The 22766-nt window shown below is 46.6% G+C and overlaps 1 protein-coding gene across 1 annotated transcript; it reads right to left on the reverse strand.

The window, feature by feature from the left end:
* Positions 1–9786: 9786 nt before the first annotated feature.
* On the reverse strand, positions 9787–20395 carry SERPINC1 (serpin family C member 1). The gene is made up of 7 exons (XM_019648238.1): positions 20244–20395; positions 17974–18343; positions 17449–17664; positions 16185–16322; positions 14131–14521; positions 13121–13185; positions 9787–10355 (listed from the first exon to the last, which is right to left on the reverse strand). The coding sequence occupies exons 1-7, from the start codon at positions 20282–20284 to the stop codon at positions 10179–10181; spliced, it is 1398 nt and encodes a 465-aa protein (XP_019503783.1). The 5' UTR covers positions 20285–20395; the 3' UTR covers positions 9787–10178.
* Positions 20396–22766: the final 2371 nt, after the last annotated feature.

Raw genomic sequence — 22766 nt, forward strand, 5'->3', positions numbered from 1 at the left:
TCTCTTTGAGGCCTTGGTGGTAGATGTCATTTAAATAGGAATCTGCTGGAAACAATGGAGTTTGCCAAGCATGGCTTCTTTGTGAATTATCAGTCTTATGTTTTGTATTCTTTGCTTTCTAGTCTCTTTCGCTGTTTTCAATCTTCTTCTTCTTAATTGGTGCTTTCCCCAGGGCCAGTCTTTTTACTTTGCAGTAAGTCGAGTTTCTTGCCTAAGACAAGCCAAAGTTGGATGTTACGAGTGCTTTGAAACACCTGACTTAGTTTCATTCCAAAGGGTATAGTTAATAGGAAGAATGATATCAAAACCTGGATGCTGTCTGTACAGGCTCCCCAGTTGTATTGTGTAGGCAGACTATGTTTTCCCTCAACTTTGAGGGACAACAGTGACTCAGAAGGCAAATTTCTTATCACACATCTTTCCCATTATCTATATAAGAAATACCTCCCATCTTAACACAGCCCACTAGCTCAAAGCGTGGAAGTTTTAAACAACAATTATGAACAATTATGAAAAAAAAAAAACAACAAACTTTTCTAAGGCTTGCTTCTTTCATGTCTACTCAGTAAGTCCTGTTGAAGAAGCTGGAATTCACCATTTAGTTAGGAGAGTTATTCTATACAGCATCGCATGTGGCCAACAGCACAATTTAATACACTGTGAATCTTAGAATCTGAATTAATCCATAATGCCAAAAGTCAAATATCTCATGGGAAAATGTGTCTCTTCTGTGAAGTCACTTACCTTAAGTGGTAGGTAGCATACTGGGGAACCTGCTCCATTCAGTAAATATTAAGTACTTTTTGGTACCGAACAATGTGCTTGGAATTCGTATAACAAAAGTGACTTTAGATGTAGTTTAGATGTGGCTTCCTGTACTTGAGAGTCCTCAGCCCACTTGGTTGGAGTCTGGATGTATGCTTTTGAAAAGCCTGCACTTTTCACTAGAAATAAAAGATCAAAAAGAAGGGGACAGAATTAACTGTACCGAATGCTTTAGTGACATAATCACCGTTAATCCTGAAAGTCCTATGCAGTGGTAACAGAACTAAAAGTAGCTGACTTTGACTGCTTACTGTGAGCCAGCCACAGTTCTACGTGCTTCATGGTGGTCAACTCATCTGTGACAATCCCATGAGGGTAGATACTGTTATGATCCTCACTTTAGAGAGGAAGAAACGGAGAGGTGGACCCCGGCGGCTTCACACGAGAGTTGACTCTATAGGCTGTGTTGCCTTTAATAGTTCTAATTATACCCCATATAGATGAGGAAACCAATGAGCCCAAGGTTACACAGTGGATACATTTCACAGCCAAGATTTACCAGCCTGATTCCAAAGCCCAGACTGTCTCCCCTGCATCATACTGACTGTGTTTATTGATAAAGAGTTGGGGTGGACTGGAATATACAATAGCTAGTAACAGTACTGCTTATGGTGAACTATTGTATTAATTCAAGAATAAGTGGTCGGAAGGTTTCTTCGAAGCTCATGCAGTTGATCTCTGAGTAGACGTGAATGGTGACTATTTGCTGGGGACATTGCCCACTGATTGAGAGGAGTCACCTGTGTGATGTAATGGTGGATGAGAGAATGAGTTACGACCATGACAAAAACTGAAAAGTAGTATTCCAGTTATGTGCTGCTGGGTACAGGCTACCTAAACCTTAGCGACTTCACACAGCTGTTTTATGTAGCTTGTGATGTTGTGGATCAGAAATTCAGGAGGGCTCATCTAGGCAATTCTCTTTCTCCCTCCCTGGTGACGACTCAGGTCACTTGGTAGTATTTATTCAGCAGATGGTTGGACTGGTCTGGGGTGTCCAAGACGGTCTCACCCCCATGCCTTAGCAGGGAGGGCTAGCATACTGGGTGGGCGCAGCTGGCCTCCTCTCCCTCTCTGGTGTCTCAGGGACTCTCTATGTGGTCTCTTCATCAGGGCAGTCAGACTTATTAACAATGGCAGCTCAGGCCTGCAAGGGGCTGGGTAGAAGGTGCCAGTCCTCTTAAAGGTCAGGCCCACAGGTATCATAGACTCACTGCCATACACTGTTGGTCAAAGAAATCACCGATCAGCCCAGATGCAAGGGGAGAGGAAATACCTTACCATTTGATGGAAGGTGTATCAGGATTTGGAGCCCATCTTTAATCCGTTCCAGGTAGCGTTTGGTTTTTTTATTTGTCTTGACTTCTGTGTTCATTCATTTCGGTCCATTGTCTGTGCCCTGGACACCATTTACTATATCTGCTATGAAGGAGCTAGAAGGAGAATGAGACAAGTACCTGCAACAGGTTTCATTAGCGACCCGCCCCCAAGCTTCATTTCTCTCAGACCAAAATTTCCATTTTTTTCTTTTGTTCCAAGTTGGCCTGTTTTGTTTAGTTTTTCTGCAAAGCCACAGTAACTGTACGTGCTGAGCCAGAAATGCTCCAGAGGGAGTGAAAAACTTACTGTTATAAACTTGATTTATTAGCGATGTCAGCTGTATTTTAAGTTTACAAATAGGTGAAAACTCTTGTGGTATGGAAAATTTATATGGCTAATAAATCTCTTTCAACAGGAGTTTCTATCGAGTGGCTAGAGGCACTCTATTGTTGAGATAACTGGAAGCTTGGCCACCACATCCTAGTCCATGTTTACTGCCACCGCACCATCTCGGGCACAGTTTTATGCTAGGAGATGAATGGGTTCATCCCACTCTGATTACTTGTCGTATGGGAAAACCCATTGCCCAATTTTATATGTTGTTAATCCTTTAAAATTAGCAGTTGCTGCCAGCCTCTCATCTAAAATAACAGATCATTAAAGTTTTATGATGTTTGGCTAGATTTGTCAAATTTAGGATGCTTTATTATAATTCCTGCTGATTTACCATAATTAGACCGTTAACTGCCATCATAAGAATCGGGCAGAGAATAAGTTCTGCACGAAAAATAAACATCCCCAAGTCAATACACTTTCTAAGAGAAGGAATGTTTGGGATTATCTATCCGTCCACTTGTGGTGGATTGCTGGAGAGTTAGCTGCGAGGGCTTCTTGCTGGTCCACCCCCAGTTATACAGTTAAGAGACCTCTGGCCTTAGTCAGGTCTCAGGAATTGCAAATACAGGACTAAAAGGGGCACTCAGGGCTGAAGACTTCGTTTAGGGCTCTACAAAATGCGGCACAAGAAAAAGAAGACTTTGGCATTTGTAGCTGGATAACCGGGGAGGGAATGCTTGAGGCATTCAGGCATCAAGATGAATTAGGTTTTCTCACATAAAGATTGGGGCCCAGTTTAATGAATAAAAATAAAGGAGCCTTCACATCATTTTTTTGATGCACATTTCCACTCTGATGTACCTCAAAGCCTGCTCTTTGTGACAGAAAAAGCCTTTGAAACTCTATTCCCAGGGAATGAAACATCTTATGATAATCTATGGAGATGGCTCTCGCTCTGGACTGGACAGTTCCTTGAGCCCTCCTCGGATTCTCTGTGACACATCAGTTTGAAATCATCTGGTGGTGGCACGGAAATGCCATACTGTGGTCTTGACTTGCAAAAGAGAACAAAGAAAGGGAACCTGTAGATTGACAAAATGTTTGTTCTTTCTTTTCAGCATCACAAGTCTAAACCATTTCAAGCCAGTCACAGCAGCCTGAGTAGAAATTCCTCAAGGTTTAGATTTCTGCCTGTAGCTACATCTTAACGCAGATGTTTATGTCATATTTGAAGATGATCTACTGAGTTTCCTGTAAGGTAATCGAACCCTGATTCTAGTGGTTCTTGCAAGGACTACTGCAAAAACAGGATTACAACACAGGGAACAAAGCTTAACATGTGTTTCCTCTAAAAGCCGAGATGCTATTAATAAAACAGGGGTCGCTTGAGTGTGACTGAAACCCACCTCTAGAATGGCTATCAGTCAGATAGCAGAGATATTTAGGATTTATATGGTATTTCTAATATTTTTACAAAAATGATTTTAAATGATGTAACTTGAAGTTTTAAAAACATGAGCCTGTTTTCTTTTTGGAAAACTAGCCCAATAAAAATAACACTAATATAATTCAATTGTATATGCATGTGCGTTGAACACAGAGTAGTATACTAAAGATTGTCCGTGCAAATAACTTTTGTGGGAAGTTTGGCTATTTTCTTAATATCTTTTTCATAAATGTATGTTTATAAATATATTTACTCATCCGCTATGACCATGGTAGCATTAGAAGCATCTTGTTAGCTGTATCATTGACTCTAAATTTCTAATTCTTGGCACAGTAGGCTATGAGAGCTTTTCGTTGTCTTGTTTGTATTTTGGCTAAAGAAGTTATTTCTTGCACTTTCTATTTATAAAGATGTTATTACACATTGCACCCACTTCGTGCAGCTGTTCTTCAGAGACAAAAGAGGCAGGTGTGAAAGTGAAATCTCTTTAAAAGCCTGGTGAAAGGAGGGGGCCTGAAAATAACCAGCCTGTCTTGCATCTACCTGAGAAGAGCTGGGGTACAATCCAAAACTTAAACTGAAAGTCGCCGTGGGGCTAGGCGTGCTGTCGCTGCAGTGGCAATACTGTTGTGAGTTGCCAGCTATGTGTGTGTGATTCTATGTGTGCATGTGAGAAAATGGTGTCTGATGAAGGCAGATACGCCAACGTAGAATATTCTACCTCCCGTGAAAGACTGAGCGTACTCCAAGGTTGCCCTGTAGCCCCATGGGCGAGGCTGGATGCCTCAGCCACCGTGCACCCCGTTCTCTTCTGTACTCGCTTCAGCTCCTCTACCTCTGAGCACTTGGCTGAAGAAAGAGTGTAGCTTTCTGTAGCAAGCAAAATATAGAGGCTGCAGTGTCTAGTTCTCCTTGTCACATTTAGATGTTCATATTTGGCTGTGTGGCCCAAATCAGCGTCAGGACACTTGAGTGTGGTGCTTTCGTCCACTACCTTCTATTTGGCAGAGTCGCCAGTGGAAGTGGAGTCTTTCTGTTGTTTTTAAAGACAAACCCAGCTTCTTCTAAGGATGTGAAAAAAGTAGTTTGAATCCTGAGTTCTCTTTTTTCAGTTGCCATTTGCAGTCCATTTTGGGGAACTGGGATATTAACCATATTTTCCTGATAATGAGCCTTCTGCCAATATCTTGACATAGAGGTGTGCATGACATGGATTTTTGGATGACCTGTTTTGCTTTTCATCACTCCAAAGAGAGATATTCCCATTTTTAATGCCGATACTGTTATAATAGTCAAGATGGCTTCTCTTGAATGTTGTGGGTGCCGAGAAATGTAGTTTCAGTAGGAAATGCTATGAGGCAGGCCTCCTGATCTTTACAGCCACGTGTAGCTGTCAGCTGATGGGCTGTTTCGGGAGCGAGTCCACTGAGCAAGGCTGCCTTCTGAACACTTGTTGCAGCTGGCAAAGGACTGGTGGCCCTTAATAGATCCCCTGGAAAGCGTCCCACTTTTCATTCTAATGCATTGGCTGGTTGTAGCGTCTAAACAAGGATTCTCTGGTTAGGAGTGAAAAGGAGAGAGTGATCTGTTTTTCAGATTTTTAGAGGTTGGTATCTCTGTTTTAGGTACTAGCTGATAAGTATTTCTTACCCGGTGACTGGGCAGGGCAAGTGATGATACCGACAGTGTGGAATTCCAAATAGTGAGACAAGCATTACTCATTGGTGTCAATTGATATAGATAGTAGCCTTTCCCTGAGTACAGTATGAATCCTGGAGGGAGATGAGGCAGTAAAATCAATGTGAATCTGTTTGTTCCTAACAGTAGAATAATTGGCAGCCTATAAGCCATGTTAATATCCTAGACTCAGGAATTAATTCCTGCTTAGGAAACTTCTTCCTTTGGTTTTATCTTCTTTTTATGCCAAGTCTTGTCCTAGGCCCATCCCCAGCTATTCTGCTATCCCATGTACTTAAGGCGCAGTCTTACTTAAATCAGTAATTTCTTTTTAGAGGTGTGGCTTCTTACAGCTCTAGTGATTTACATAAAAACAAACAAGTGAGAAGTGCCTAGGGAATTTCTTTGAGGCATGTGAAATCTGTGGATCTGGGAGGAAGCACGGAGTCTCACCTTTCCTCCCTCTGGCTTGGGTGAGCACTGGCCTTACTGCTTTCTATTTCAGAGCCAGTCGACCTAGGCCGGTGGATCTCCATCTTGACTGCACACTATAATCATCTGGGGCCTTTTAAAAATCACTGACATTCACATTTCACTGGTCTGTGCAGCCTGAGTTTGAAAGCTCCCCAGATCATTCTAATGGGCAGCCAAGGTTGAGAATCACTGTCTAGGGACCCTGTGGCCTTTGGCAGGATAACCTCAATCTGGTTCCCTCTTTCTCCTAAGATACCTTTGTTGATCCCCCAGGCATGGCGCTGGGTTTAAAGCTTACAGTAGGCCTACGCTAAGGTGGTAAAACGGATCATCCATTGGTCGTCATAGTAATTTTGGAGAGAGATGATGCCATCCATCCAGTTTCCTCTCAATACCTAATACCAAGTATACAAAAGTAAGCAAAACAAATGTTCAAAGTCTGGTCTCTGGAGTCCTCTTTCCTTTGCATATGTGATTTGAGTGGAGATTTCTTAACTCTGCTAGCTAAAATAAAGCCCTTGAACTTATTCAGAGAGCCAAGCCCAAGCCACCTAGGATGATTTCTATTTGTAAAATAAACAAGGAAGATTCTTAAAGTTAATGGAGAAAAAAAGGACTTCTTCCTGGGGTGATGATAATACATTTGATTATTTGTCTCTTAGCGTGTCTTCTGAGTGGGATTTCAATGTAAAGTGACTTTCACTTTTCCTTATTTCTTTGTGAATGAAATGCACTAGCTAATATTTCTGAATTTTATATGAAATGTGAAATGCATCTTTGTTCCAGGATGTCACAGCCCTAACCCAGTAATTCCCCAGTGAGGTTCCATGTCTTTCATTCTCCCCAGCCCAATAGTAAAGACATCTGCCCATGGCAAACCTCCCACTTGGTAATGGGAAGGAGAACTGCTGGATTACCCTTAAAAAAAATGGGAGCCACTGTTCAGACTAACCAGCTACCGCCAAGTGATTTCTAATCACGAAGGAGAGCTGTGTTTAAGAACAGGCTCAAATATAGCAGTTCCTCTTTTAGGAGAATTTTGGGTCCCGTAGAAATTTTCACTCATATGTTGCCTACAAATAATTGATCATTTAAATTTCAAATAGGTGATCTGTATGAGAACAAGTAGATGGAAGGAAAGATTGGTTAGCGCAGAGGACCAAGTTAGCATCGGGCTATGAAATTTCATGATGGTAACATTAAGGCCTGGCTATTTACTTAGCATGTAATGCTGCAGTGTCGCTCACAGAAAACCCCTCCTATGCCTTAGAAAATTCGCAAAGGCTTCTGATACTGGGTGGGATTGAAAAGCAGTAGCCTTTGGGACTTGTATGCATCCAGAGAATAGCCCATCAGGGTTTTCATCCTGAAGAACATTGTGGAATACTGTGAAACATCGTTGAACTTTATGCAAATCATACCACACTGGATTTTAAGAGTAGGGGTAGTAGAGAAGGAGGATGGGGAAGTATTAGTAAAAAAATAAATAAGTAAATATATAAACATATATATTTTAAGTCAGGAATGAAACAAAATTCCCTGTCAGGACTGTGAAGTTCAGTCAAGTTCTTCTGCCCTTCGGGGTTGGCTTGCTGATTCCTCTGAAACCTCTAAGAAATTCTTCCTGAAACAGCTGACGACAGTCCCACCGCCCTGCCCAATCCCCCTACTCTCTAGAAAAGACAAACATTCCCACACCGTACGTAGGCAGAAGCAGTGTGTTCTGTCTCCGTCCGTTAACTTGTCACCTGTCATGTGTTCACAGTTGTAGCCCGTTTCATCATTATGTGACCTTATGGCAGGACCTAAATAGCTCTGCCAGTTCAGTCCGGAACCAATAGCTTCTCCTTTAGGAAACCTTAAAATCAGAACCCTCTGTTTTTGGCATGTCGGCCTAAGTGAGGAAAGGGAGAAGTGCATTGGAAGAGCATTTAGAATTCCTGGCTCCTCCTGATTTCAGGAGGGGACCCACTCGAGCTTCGCCTCTGGCTGAAGACCCAGAAGGCTGCAGGTTCAAAGGCAGAGTCATGTGGCCGACACTCGGTTTCCTGCAGATGGATATGGTCTGAAAGAAATCCGTCAAGCGTTCTCTATGGTGCTTATCGGGTGGGTGACAGCTGCCCCCCACCTACCGGTCAGTCCCTGGCGCTTTGCCTTCCCCTGGTCACTGTGAAAAGCAGATCACACTGGACTCAGAGGCCAGAATCCAGGTCAAGTTCCCCTCCTCATCTTGAGCCCATCACTTCTTCTTGTAGCTAATAATGTAGCATTGACTTCTCTTTGGAAAACTCGGGGGGTTTGTCCAAGAAACGGTAAAGCATTTACAGGAAATAGAAGTAGCTGCCAAATAAAGAGATCAAAGGTGGATTCACTTCCTCTCGGCTGATATGAATTGATAGCATGACTCCGAGATGCCCCCTCTGCCTGACATTGAAAAGCTACTGTAATGCTTGTAAGCAACAAACTTACCTAACATTTTCCCACAACCTGCTAATCAAGGATTCATATTAAAACAGACAATCAATTTCTAAAATGTTATCCCTGAAAGGGAATGAGATAGTTTTTAACTATAAGGACCTACCAGTCTGTTTTTTCCCTTTGAAAAAACTAACATTTGAGGTTTGTGTCTTTCATCTGCCGCGATTACGCCGAATTGCTGAAAGATGCCTCAGAAAAGTCGGTGAGCCAAGCTCGCCCTCTCGCACCCCTGGGGGTGCTGGGCTGGGTTTGTGCATCTTCCTTCCTTAGAGAATATCGGTTTTTATTATGACCTTAATTATAAACACCTATATATAGGAGTAGGATTTTCTCTCACCCCCACCTTCTTCTAATCATTATCACTTAAGTGTAAACCACACCTCCCCCCACCCCCTTTTACTGAAAAAAAAAAAAAATGCACTTTAATTCCTAAGGAGAGTGGCTATTCCTGGCCCTAAAGCCAGATTACTTTCAGGAGGAGAGTGAGGAGGGTGAACTCTTGCCAGACCCTGTGAAATTAACCAAACTCCTTAATGTAAACACACAAATAATAACATCCATGTTTAAGCTGCCCCCACCCCTTGCCAAAGTGGGGAAAAACAAAACAACCAAAATGAAAAAGTTCAAAATGCTGACTCTGAGTTTAGAAGTTTCACTGGGGAAAATACCGAATATTCACTTATTTTCTCAGCTACCAAATTGTCAGAAATTTCTGGGTTGTTTTGTGGGAGGCTGAGGTTTTTGTTGTTAAAAAAAATCAAGTGAAAAACACAAAGCCTATATAAGATGTGAGCCTGATTTGTGTGATTCTAAGTATCAGATTTGTTCTCACCCTTAATTTGACAGGTGTTCTCAGCCTCTCCTCCTGGGGGTTCTGTCCTTCCCCTGATGACAAGCCAATAGTTCTTGGTGGGGTTGCATGTCTCCTAGAGCCCCAGCCCTGTGTGTCGGGGGAGGGGGGCGGGCAGGAGGGTGGGCAGAGACTGGGGTTGGGGGGGAGGGAGATTCAGAGAAAGAGTGAAGATAAGGGTTTATATAAACATATTTAAAGCAGCTTAGCAGAAGCTTTCTTGTCGAACAGCTTTAAGAACAATGTGAATGAAATCTTAGCAACTTGGTTAGTAACCTGAAAAGTCTATTAATGTATACTTGAAATTCTGTTTGTATAAAAATACATTTTCCTCTTTATTTTAACACTGTGTAAAAGAACATTATGCATGTGAGTGGTCTGAGAATTAAATGGTTTAATACTCAGATTTGATTCTTGTCTTTTCTGTACATAGAGCTTAATTTGTTTTAAAGTTTTGGCTTTTTTGTACTGTGACGGGACGACCGAGGTTTCAAGCTCCCCCTGCCCTTTCAGGGTGCCTGCCCTCCTTCACGATGATGCGGTGACACATCTCCCTCCTTCACGCGCTTGACCCAGATGTGTTCACTGGTAGAGAGCAATTGAAAGCATCCTTTTACCAAATGCCCAATAGCACCTCTATCAGTTTCTCCCTTCCTCGTCTTCATTCCAGGTGGCAATGTCCATTCATCATTGTGAGATGGGAGTAATTGTATTTATTTTTACCTCTATTGACAAACCAAAATAGGAAGAGGTGCAAAGAATAAGAACACTTTAGTTAACACAAGGGTTGGCTACTCTGCCCATGAAGATAATAGTGTTCAGAGCGACTTCCCTTATAAGAACCAGGAAGGGCCTGTTGGCCTTGAAGGTGACCCTGTTGGGGTTCAGCGAACGGCCGGCAATCACGATGGCGGTGCTAGCTGCTGCTTCACTGCCTTCCTCATTTACCTGCAAGTCAGACAGGAAACAAACTGCTACATTAGGTACCCTGCAGTTCATTATATGCAGGCAGATCCTCCAAAGACACAGCAACCCCTCAAAATGCTCTTTGTTATTCAGTAGAAGGTACATTTGGGTCAGGTTGGGTTCCCTGCGGAACCCACCTTTTACTCATTCTTGCATCCAATGACTATTGATGTAAGGTACGCACTTCTATTCGGATAGTAAGTTCCATTCAGATAACTGCTGAACCAGAAATCTGGATGTATACAAGGGTGTCAGATTTCTGGCTGGCACCATTGTACATGGTGTGACAAGAGGATTATAATGAACTTGACACTAAAACAGGTTTTGACTCAAGATCAGAGCTCTGCAGTTGAAATAGAGTTACTTTCAGAGCATCAAAATCCCAGATATAACTACCCCACGTGGCCACTCAGGACCTGGGGCCTCTGAAAAGAGGAGCATGCTCTGGCTGTCTGAGATGAGTGCTTCCTGGAGTAATAGACTGAAACAGCGTTCCCTGAACTTGCTGATAAGCAGAACTGCCATGGGTTTAGAGGGAGACGCCTTCAGGAAATTGTACTCGGGGACCCAGAATGTCACGAAACTGTCCCTGCCTCTTAATGAATGAAAGCAATTCTGAGCCCTGAGCTTTGTGGAGCTGGTTGCTGGTCTCCCCGCCTCTCGTTCTTACTCCATCCTTACCCCCCGCCCCCAACATCCCCCATACTACCTATTTTATGATCATTCCAGGACTGAATTTATGAGCAGACTAGAGCTTTTATAAGACCAGGATCCTTTTATTCAAATCAGATTCTGGTTTTTAATGACTTCCCAGGAGATCTACAATCAGTTGGGGTCCTATGTATTGGGTTCCCAAGGTTTTCAAGGAAAACAACTTTGTTCTAAGAGCCATGGAGTCACTGTTTAGTGGGCTCAGGTAGATAAAATGAACCCAGACCTTCGCTTCTCCCTAATAATAACTGAAAGCCCTCCAGCGGGTCTGAGTTGACCACTTCTATTTGGGGTCTTGAGAAGAGGATTTTGCATCCTAGTGGATGCGCTGAGTGCTTATCCTCCCTTGCAGCCTTTCTAAGTGCTCCACCATAATCCATGTGGAAGAGGGTGACAGTAGTATCATTTTTACTTCCCGAACCATTAATTCAGTACATGTAAGATCCCTTGTTATGATCTCACTATCTTTAAATTACATCCCTCTCCTTTCGCTGTTGTCCTACAGGTCTGACAGCTATTGATTGTCCAATGGGTTATATGTCCACATTAAGGATTTGGGCACCTAGCTCATAGCCCCATCTGCTATCAGATGATAGCTTGGCCTGCTATCATCTGACCAAGACAATTAAAATACCTCGGTAGGAGACCCAGTCGACACCCTAACCTCCCATTTCTTTTATCTCATCAAACCCAATGAGCGCTACCTTCAACTCTACTTAAGCAAACCAGTCCCATGGCTACACCCCAAACCTGCCATTTCTCAGAAGTGCCCTGCCTCTGAAGTTATAATTGCACTGTCCTTCTCTCAGACTATAACCTTGTGTTTTTTCAACCTATTACATTTTCTCACTCCCATTACAATCAACCTTGTCCTCCTGTCCCTTGCTACCTCTGCTTTCCTCCTAACTACGTGTTTCCCACCGAGCTTGGACCCTGCGACTAGATTTACAGGCCCCGGGCTTCAAAGCCGTCCTCTCCAGCCTTTTTTCTTTGCGATTTCCTCCACCCTGTGACGTTTTCTAACACGGGCCCATCTCATTCCCCTCAGAGCCTGGTTCCCCAAGGAACAGTCTACACAAGTGTTTTCCAAACTTGCTTGTGCATCAAAAGCGCCTTGAGGAGCTTTGAAAATATATAGAGAAATTCTCAGGCCCCATCCTGGACTCTCTGAGTCAAGCTCCCAAACAGCTAATGCTACTGGTATTTGTTTGAGATCCGGAAGTTCTCCAGGCTTCACGTAGCTGTTACTCTAGTAAAGGGGTCCGTGGCGCCTTAGTTGGAGCAACACTAGATTAAGCAATAAATACTGAACTGCCTTCTTCACTGTGGAGCCTCTCAGACTTCAGCCTGCCTGTGTGTGTTAATTCTTGTTAATTTCCCAAGAAGAGGGCACACACCGATTTCACCACCTAACTTTTATCTGTTATCTGCAGGGTAGTCTAGAGCGTGCGTTCTCTGGAGCCCGCTTTAGGATATGATCCACACTCACCAGCTCCCCTGCCTTACCTTCCGTTTGCCCCCCAACCATATAATTAATTAGGCATGTGCCCCCTCTATCCTGCCCAGATTCCTCAGGGAGAAGGAACTTAGGGTCACATTTCAATCTCCTTAAGAGACGCTTTCCATTGTCTTAAAACTTCTCCCTGGGTTCCCACGGGCTCGTACTCCCCTGATCGCTCCCTCTGAATGCCTTCTCAGTGGCCTTCACTGGTCCTTTTCCTATGTCACCTTCCCCTGACTGTTTGTGTCCCTGCTTCAGGAGATGTAGTGGGACGGAGGGTGGACCGATTCGACCCCGAAGGCCTCGGGGTCCAGCCTCAAGGAGGAGTGGGCTACAGCGTTGGGGCCAGGACACTGGACACGGCTTATCCACAGTTGTCTCCTGCTGTTCGCGCATCTGCTGTCTATACCATGAAAGCGAGTAGAACAAGAACTCCAAAGTGACCAATCACATGAGATACCGACATATGAATAATCAGGTAGCATGGGAATAAAAAAGCAGCCAAAGAAGAAAGACCCAAAGGAGGTGGACTCACCTCGAGAAATGCCTTATGGAATGCATCTGAGACATAGAGGTCGTCCCGGCCTCCTGCCACGATACCTAGACGGAAGCCCAGAGAAGGCTCGGTGAGGCGGGAGAATGTTGGCTTTAACCCACAGACAGGAATTCAGTTTGAGTTCAGAGGCCCTTGGGGTTTTTTTGGGAAAAACTGGAAGAAATCCTGGACCCTCACCTAACAATACCCCTGATATAATTATGTGTTAAAAATAATAAAGTACTTTGGGCTTTTTCAGCCTGGTTCCTGGGGGGATTCAATCTTATGCTTCAGCTATTAGGTGGGGGGAGGCGGTCAGGGGACTGTTTTCAAAGAAAGACTTCCTCCAACTAGTAGGAATGTCTTTCTTTCCAGTCTGGCAACAGTTTTTAAGAGAGGGATTGTTTTTTCAGACCTTGCTTAAGCGACAGCCCATTAAAGGTAAATCCAATTACCTAACACTGTAAACTTCTCGTTAAAAAAGAGATATTTTAGTTTATATTTTTAAAGGATGGTGGATTGGAAGAACCAAGCCAACCAAACACCATTACTGAAGTATCACCACTGGGAAGAGTTTGGCTGGATCTGTCAAGTGACCGTAAGGAAACCACATGAGCCCTTTGGAATATTCGGTGAGGGGCTGCTAAGTGTCAGCTATGCCTATTATTTGGGACCCAGATGTCCCAGCTCTTAATCCTATCTGTCTCTGCTGTGAATTCTGACGCCTTTTCAAGTCCTTCTCTGCCTGTTCCCATCTTCTCTATCAGTGACACACTCAAAGGGTCCCCATGCCAGCGAAGCCCATGGAGATTCAAGAGCTAAGTCCCCCTTTTCCAGAAGAGAAGACGGCAACCTCGAGAGGGAGAGAGATTTCCCTGAGTTAGCAGTAGAACGGGGCTTAGTATCCAGGTGTCCTGACCTGTTGCTCTTTAGTCCCTTCTCTACCTCTTCCACCTTTGGTCAGACCGCCGTGGGGGCAGAGAGTAGAGGAACGTCCTTCCTCAACTCACCCGGGAGCTTGGCCTTCTCCGGGTTGAACAGGTCGGCCAGGCCCATGTCTTGCAGCTGCTCCTTCACGCTGAAGCTGTCCTCAATGCGGAAGCGGGGCATGTGGACTACCAGCAGCGTCTCCGCCAGTCCGTCCAGCCACTCCTGCAGCACCTCCGGCGTCAGCTCCTGCTCCACCTTGGCCAGGCTCTTCTCAGGCTTGGGCAGGATGAGCACCATGGTGATGTCGTCGCCCTTGAAGGGCAACTCGAGCACCTGGGTGCCTTCTGCCACACGCCGGTAGCGGAACTTGCCTTCCTGGTACATCATGGGTGCTAAACACGACACCCCAGCAGCTTTGTAGAAATCTTCCTTCCTTGTGTTCTCGGGGCTGAACCTTGACTTCCACAGGCCCTGGAAGAAGACACCAGGTGAGAGAATCACAAAGCAAGAGGAGCAAGAGCATCCGTAGGAGGAGACTGACATGGACGCATTCACGTTCTGTTATTACGTGAACAGGTAAGGATCATTCTTAGGAAAGCAGGCAGGAGGGATATGCATGAAAAGGTGAAGCATGGCTGTGTCAGAGCGATGGAACCCTGAGAGTTTTCTTTCTGTGACCTTGCCTGTACCCCAGATTTTTAGCAGTGACTATCTATTTGCTTGTCTAATGAGAAAAATAAAAACCACAACCAGGAACAACCCACTGGCCTCTTCACAAGTCTCTTCTGGAGTTTGAATCTAATTGCCTCTGGCTTGTTGCACCCTCCGAAAGGCTGGGCTCTGCCCCGCTGAACACGGACCACACACAGATAATAACCCCAGGGCGGCCTCTGCCAGGCAAGGCCAGTCCCGGCCAAGTTCCTGTTCAGAGAGGGAGGGGATAGAGATACTGCTCTGAAATTTGGTGGTTGTCATTACCATTCTTTGTCATCTTCTGGCTCTTTGATTTGGGGACAAGTCATTTAACTCTTTGAGTGGTGGGGCTTCATCTGTAAAGTTAGGAGCTGGTGGTTACTAGTATTTGTAGGGTTCTTCCTGTGTGCCAGGCCCCCCTCTGAGCATTCTCCATGCGTTAGCTTAGTCATTCCCCTCAGCTCCCCTGTGAGGTGGGGGTGTTATTAATTGTCACCATTTTATAGATGCAGAAAGCGGGGCATAGAAAGGTCTGAGGTAACTAGCCCAAGTTCAGGCAATCAGAAATGCAAGAGCCTGGGTTTAAACTAAGGAACCTGTCTACGCCCACGCTCTCATTTGTGATGCTGGGAGGGTCAGGGGCGCTAATAAATAGCAAAGTGTTCTGTAAACTGGAAAGGGCGGTACACACGGCGGAAATGCAGCCTGCTCCACTCTTGGGGAGAGGGACACCCCGAGTGGCAGAGTGGCTGGCCACAGCAGTGACTGGCTAACCCCCTGGGCCCTGTGGGGGAGGGAGGAATGCATATGGAGCACGACTCAGGAGAGGGAAATGTGCCGCCATTCCACCTGCCTGGCCCTGCCTGTCTGAGCAGTGTGTTCCCTGCACGCCCTCCCTCAGCCTCCTTCCTGAATGTAATCAAGAGAAAGACAAGGCCCTCTGCATGAGCAAATCACAGGGTCCCTGCAAAGTTTGAGGTGAGCCTGGCACCTGGGGCTTCAGAAGCTTCAGGCAAGGGGAACTGAGTCACTGCAGAAGCTGCTCCAGGTGATGGAGAAAGTCCCATCACTGAGGGTTGTTGATAGGCTCAGTCATCTTGTTCCAGGTTTGAAAATGGAGTTGACTGGACAGCCGAATTGTCACATAGAGATGAGACTTGATCACCACTCAGGCCTTGCTGCAGGGTACGCTGGGTTGTGAGGTTGGACACTCCAGCCTTGGGCCCAGAGGCATTGCCAGCACCCCGTGGACCTCAGCCCAGCAGACACAGCCCTAGAATTGGTTCTAGACTCTTCGCTAATTTGTATTTCTGCCTAGACCATGCATGTACATACCACTTCTCAGTGGGGATCTACCTACATGTGCCCAGCAGAGTGAAAGAGGGGGCGCTGGAGGGCAAGAAGTGGCCCTGGGGTCTCTCTAGGGCTGTCTGAGTAGTACCTTGAAGTAAATGGTATTGACCAGCACCAGGACAGTGAGCTCGTTAATGGCATCCTGGGGAATGACGTCAGTGATGCGCCCTTCGGTCTTATTGGATATCCACTGGTTGATGGTCACCCTGGATGCCTCTGCATTTTCCTGAGGAGAAGAGGAAACAAACCTACTCACCTGTGCTATTCAGTCATCTTCTCCATTCCCCACGCAGCATTTTATTTTATTCATCATCCCTCTGCCCTTTCGCCCATTTGGTTAAGCTATCACTCTAACCCAGATGAGGGGAACCTCACGTATCTAATATACTGGCATGTACTCACAAGGGTTTAGGTTTCCAAAACATGTTCTATGGGAAGCTAATGAGTGATTGCGGGGGGGGGGGGGGGGGGGGGGGGGAGCGGAGCAGAAGGGATGCCCATGTGGTCAAAAATGTTTGAGACATGCTGACTGAATAAAGTCAATAGACTTCTTTATTCCAGGACTTCTCAGAACACTGAATAGGTTTAGGTGCTTTCTGAATCTCCAAGAGGAGAATATAACATGCACCATGCACCAATTTTATTTGGCCATGGTAACCTTTAAAAATGGAATTAAATAAGGTATCTTGTAGGACGGGAATCTCCAGGATATCTTTTGGTACATATGCAAGTAATGTATTATACTTGGACAACTTTTTCAGAGCAGCCACACCAATCTATAGATACCACTGACTTCTCAGGTTTCAAGCAAGAGTAAGTATTCCAGGGGGCTGGCTGAGGGGCTCAGTTGGTTAAGAGCATGAGCTCTGAGCAACAGGGTTGCCGGTTCGATTCCCACATGGGCCAGTGAGCTGTGCCTGAGCTGAGCTGCTCCTGAGCTGCCAACAGGTGGCAGGATGGCTTAGCTGGTGACAGCATGTGCTCCTAACAACAAGGTTGCCCATTCGACTCGCGCAAGGGATGGTGGGCTATGCCCCCCGCAACTGAGATTGAACACGGCACCTTGAGCTGAGCTGCCGACGGGTGGCCGGATGGCGACTGGACTTGGAGCTGAGCTAGCTGCGCCCTCCACAACTAAGATTGAAGGACAACGACTTGGCTGTTCCCCTTCCCCAATTCCCCAATAAAATCTTAAAAAAAAAAAAAGTATTCCTGGGGATCTGACTTACAGTCGCCCCTCCACCTGCCTTTCGCTAGCAGAGCAGCGGTCATTCAGGTCCTGCATCTGTACCCCCTCAATCTCTATGTGGGAAGGAACAGCTCTGAGGTGAGGGATGACGTCCGCCACTCACCTTGAAGTCCAGGGGCTGGAGCTTGGCTCCATATACCACCTCACTAAGGTCCTGGTAGGTCTCATTGAAGGTGAGGGATTTGTCCCCAAAAAGGCGGTTGGCTGATACCAACTCGGAGGATTTGTTGGCTTTTCGATAAAGTCGGCAGTTCAGTTTGGCAAAGAAAAAGTGGATCTGATCAGATGTTTTCTCGGAGATGGTGTCAAACTTAAAAACCTGTAGAAGCCAAAAGAAAAAGCTGGTGGGTCTGGTGGGGCAGCCGGGTTCACCTGCTGGTGAACACGGTGCCGTCGGCCTCTGACTGAGCGCCACCTCAGGTGTCGCCTCCTTCAAGTATAGTGCCTGGCACAACATAAATGCTCCGCTCATGCTTTCTAAATGAATACATGGATAAAAGAAGAAGAAAGGGGAGGAAGGAGAAAGGGAAAAAGAAACACGAGGAGACTGGGATATGACCTAAGGTCTCGGAAGGGCTCTAGACCAATACATAGTAAGGAGGCTGGACAGAAGGGCTGTGGACTGTACCTCCATCAGCTGCTTGAGGGTGTTGTCACAGGCACCCAGCTTGGTCATTGCAAAAGCTGTGGAGATACTCAGGGGCGACAAGAAAATGTTGTCGTTGTCATTCTTGGAATCTGCCAGGTGCTGATAGAAGGCCGTGGCAAAGTGGGAATTGGCCTTGGACAGTTCCCAGACCCGCCGGTTGGTGGCCTCAGGGACCTTCTGGTCTGAGCCCTCGTCCTCTACTGCCTTCTTCTCTGAGGACCGGTAAATGCACATGGGATTCACAGGGATGTCCCGAGGCTTGGCTGTGCAGATGTCCTCTATGGGGCTCCAGTGACAGGACACACAGCCCCAGAGGCCCATGAGCAGCAAGGAGAGGAGACATGCCTTCCTATAGGGGGACAGAAAGCTGAGTTAAGCTAGGATGGGAGAACCCCAATCCCCACTGCCCAGCCCAGACTTGCCCCAGGAAAGCTCAGGATGCCAGCCCACCTGGTGTGGCCCCGTATTTTGTCAAGTCCAAGTGCCCAGAACAAGTTCAGTTCTGGACTCCCAGTGAGTGGATAGTTCCACTTGCTGGACATAGTCATGTTGAAATTAGAATTAACTATTGAAGCAGCTGGTGGTTATTAAAGTATCGTGTGCCCAAGGCGCCATGCTGGGAGAAATAAAGAATGCAATGCCTCCAGTTGGTGACAAGGGACACGCACACATGAAAAATAGTGCCCAGTGAAGAGTGAGGGCCATCGGAGGAGCTGTTTACAGAGCTGCATAGGAAGGTCTCGGAAATAGACGGACTTTACCCTGCGTGTTGAAGGGTTGGAAGCATTTCGATTGATACAGCAGAGCGAGTTCAGTAATATGAGAGGGGTAGGAAGGAATGAATGGGGCAGAGGCGCTATCTGTGGGGGGAGGACCTCGTAGCTGTGGCTCCAGCCCCAGCCTTCTGCAGAGCTCCAGACCGATAGTTGGCTGCAAATTCCACCTGGATGTCCTACAGCTTCCCTAGTGAAATATGGCCAAGCTGAACTTATAACGCTCCCCACACACCTGCTTCTCCTTCCATGTCCTCCAGCTCAGCAGATGGGACCCTCCTGCACTCTGCTGTCCCATCCAGACCCCTGGGGGCCGCCCTGATTCCTCCTCCACCCTCATTTAGTCAGGCCCTAGATTTGACCGATTCCGTTTCCTTGCTCTCTCACTGCCTTAGTTCAGGCCTCATCATTTTCTGTCGCCTGGGCATTTTAATAGCTTCCAACATGGGTTCACTAAAAGTAAATGAAACTAACTTCACGTTTTAAAAGATGAGATCATGAGATTGGTAAATTAGGAGAATTGGGACACCCAAGTAAGCAAACCAAGAGATAAACTCTCTTGTAATGTTTCGTAGAGAAGGCCGGGGGCTGGGGGAGGGGAAGGGACTTCCTGTGGCCGACTTGGGTCCCTTCTCGGGAAGCGAGCCTGTGTGTGAGGACCGAGCCTTCCTCAGTCTTCCCCTGGCAGAAAAGGACAGGCACGCAGAGCAGAAAGGATTAGCTGAGGTCTGCTGTGGGGCCGGCTGGTGGGCAGCTGCGGGACGGCTCCGTGTGTGATCTGAGGCTAACTGAGCGGGAGGGGAATGGAGGCCCTGAGGGCGCTGTGGAAGGCGGGGTGAAGAAGCAGACACAGAACCTTGCCATGCATCCCTCTGTCTTGCTGCCTACCCTCTCCCATTTCATCCCTCAGCTACAGGAAATACAAGGACAGGCTGAGGGCGCCCTGGGGCTCTGTTAAACCCGAAGAAACACCAAGGTACTCAAGCCGCAGCCTCACTTTTAGCTTCCTGCAGCAAGCCAGATCGCAGAGGACTGCAGTCCTCTTATCAGTCAAAGGTCACCAAGACCTTGGAGTAGCGGGTAGGGGTGGGGGTGGGGGGCAACCAAGGGGAAGGAGGAGCAAAAAAGGGCATCAGGAGGTCCTCACAGATTCTATTTGCCCTCATCAGATGTAGACCAGGCCCCGGAGTTCCCCTTGGAGGGTCTCCTGGACTGGCATGGGGGCTGGTGCTGGTGCGGCATCCTCACACAAGGGAGGAAAGACACCCCCTTTGTTTCTTGGGCTTTGGGAAAGGCCTGACCCCAAGCGAGGTGAGAGGGACGGCGCTGGGAATGACGTCTTCCAAACAAGTTCTTTGATAGTAACCACCAGGGAGAGGGCCTGGTCTTCTGGAAGGTGTCGAGGTCACCCTCCTGAGTCCTACAGAGGTCAGAAGACCCAGTGAGGGCGCGGAAGGGGAAGCTCACCACGCTTACCTTTTTCCAGCAGCTACAGTTCCTATCCCATTGGAAAACATGGTCGCTAATCCTCCACAGGGCTGGGCAAGTGGAGATCGTGTGATCTGAGGCAATCCCTCTGAAAACTGGCTCTTTCCTCTCTTTCCTGAGGTTCCAGAGGCGAGGGTGGGGGAGAGGCAGGGGAGAGGGGTGGACTGAGGTCAAAGGCTGATGACCAGCGCCCGGGGTTAAGCAAAGCGTGGAGCCCCGTGTTGTTTAATTAGCCGAGAAGTTTTAAAGTTCAGTCAGGCCCAGGGAAAGCAAGGCCCACCTTTCTTACCCATCCTCTCGCACTGTCTTCTCCATCTTTATCATACAAAAGGAAAAGAAGAATGTGTTCACAAATTCAAATTTAGTCAGAAAATGCCTGACTGAGGATAACTTTGTCTGCATGGTTTTGGTTGTATTCCCCCCTGGTTACCCAGGCCGGGAGTAGAAAATGGGTGAATATAGCTAGCCAAGTTGACGTCTAGAAACGTCTAGGCTTCTACTTGGTCAGTGCGATACCCTCTCTTTCACAGGTTTCTTTAGGGGAAGTGAGAGAGAGGCCATAGTATCTCATCAGAGCGGGAAGAAGAGGAATTTTCTGGAACAAAGTGCTACTTTCAGGCTTCAAAGACCCAACACATCCGTGACCCAGACCAGGACACAGGATGGTTACACCTGTGGTCCGCAGATGGAACACTTCCCCGCTCAGCCCTGAAGTGCCGGGAAGGGGGCACAAGAGCACAAATCCCCTTGGGGTGCACGCCAGCGATATTTCTAAGGTGGACGAGCTGGTTGGGAGGTACTTAACACAATCGGACTGGGGGTCAGGAGACAGTGTGCAGGGCAGGTAAAAGCATACAACTGTTGAAATACTTCTTTAAAAGCAAACTAACCAAATTACTTTTTTTTTTGGCGTGCGTTATTATTTGTACTTAGCTTAGTTATTGGGGGAGATTAAATGAATTCAAACTAATGGATGTAAGGGGCCTGTTTATTTATATTTTCCTCTTCCTAAATAGCCAAAACCGGTATCACCAGGATTGCTACAACCATTCACAGGGTACGTCTACGCCTTCTGTGTGGACACTCTTTGAAGTTGGTACAGTCCTAGGAATTCTAGAGAGCTCTCTAATCACGAAACAGGAAATCTCTAGCTGGACTGAAGCTCTGTGTAAGTTCTTGGCTGATTTAGACCCTGGACACCTTCAAGACTCCCATATGCAGTGTGAACAGTTACAATGAACTGTCCTAAGGGCCCTAGAATGCTCAGAGGTTCCTTGTCACTCCAGATTAAGGACAATGGAAAATTCTCCTGTCCAACCACTTGTGTCCAATAAACCCCTGTGCATCATTCCAGGAGCTGGGAACCCCAGTCAAGGGAGATATGCAACAGCCACATGCAGAATCCGTATATAAACAGAAAAATATAACATGTCAGCCAGTATTAACAGAGGCCATGGAGAAAGATACCACAGGGCAAGGAGGTAGAAAGTGATGGCAGAAGGGGCAGAGGTTACCATTTTAGAAAGGGTGGTAGCAAAGGCCTCCCTAATGAATTGCTGCTGGGGGTGCAGAGTGCACTACAACCCTTTTTTTCTTTTTTTTTAGCTGAGCCATCCTGCCACCTGTTAGCAGCTCAGCGGCAGCTCATCTTGGGCTGGGAATCGAACCAGTGACCCTGTTGCTCAGAGCTCGCACTCTTGAGCGAGCTCTTAACCAACTGACCCACTCGGCCGGCCCGCTCTATAACCCTTTGAAGGGAGGTTTGGCAATACCAACATTACAAGTGAATTTACCCTGGAAGTCCCACATCAGGAATGGCTCCTACACAGATACTTGCACGGGTACGCATGAGATCACCAACGGTAACCCGATTTGTAAGAGCAAAAGGTTAGAAGCAACTTCCATCGATAGGAGACGAGTTAAATAAACAGAGGTACCTCACCCACTGGAAAACTATGTCCCGGTCAGACAGGAATCTCCTCTCCGCGTGCTGCCATGGAAGAGCTCCAGGATAACTCAGGGGGAAAGCGAGCTGCTAAGCAGTGTTCATAGTGTGTCACCTTTAGTATCGCCAAGTGGAAATGGTGAGACTGAGGGTGGAAGCTCAGAGGGGGAGGAAGACTAGTCCATACGAACCTCCTTATTCCGTTTCCTACTTTTGAACATGCCAATGTATTTACCTCCTCTTCAAAAAGGCCTTGACCTTATGAGAAGGGTATCCGTGTTGTATTCCACAAAGGGTTGGGGGGAGGGGACTTCCAGGGCATGTTGGAGGCGGTGGCAGCGCCAGAGAGGAGCTAGAAGCAGGCTGAGCCCCTGGCTGGTGACAAAGGAGCAAAGGAGAGCAGGTGACACAGGAGCAAAGGAGTGAGAACAGCCCAGTTGGGTGTCTGAAGGTGGAACAGAGCTGTTTAGGTGTACCCTGCCTGGCAAAAATTTTCTAATGGCAGTATAATAGTCCATTGTCTATAATTTAACTATTCCTTTCTATTAGCTTAGGTATATATATAT

This window comes from Hipposideros armiger, unplaced genomic scaffold (assembly GCF_001890085.2).
Source record: "Hipposideros armiger isolate ML-2016 unplaced genomic scaffold, ASM189008v1 scaffold_6, whole genome shotgun sequence".
NCBI lineage: Eukaryota > Metazoa > Chordata > Mammalia > Chiroptera > Hipposideridae > Hipposideros > Hipposideros armiger.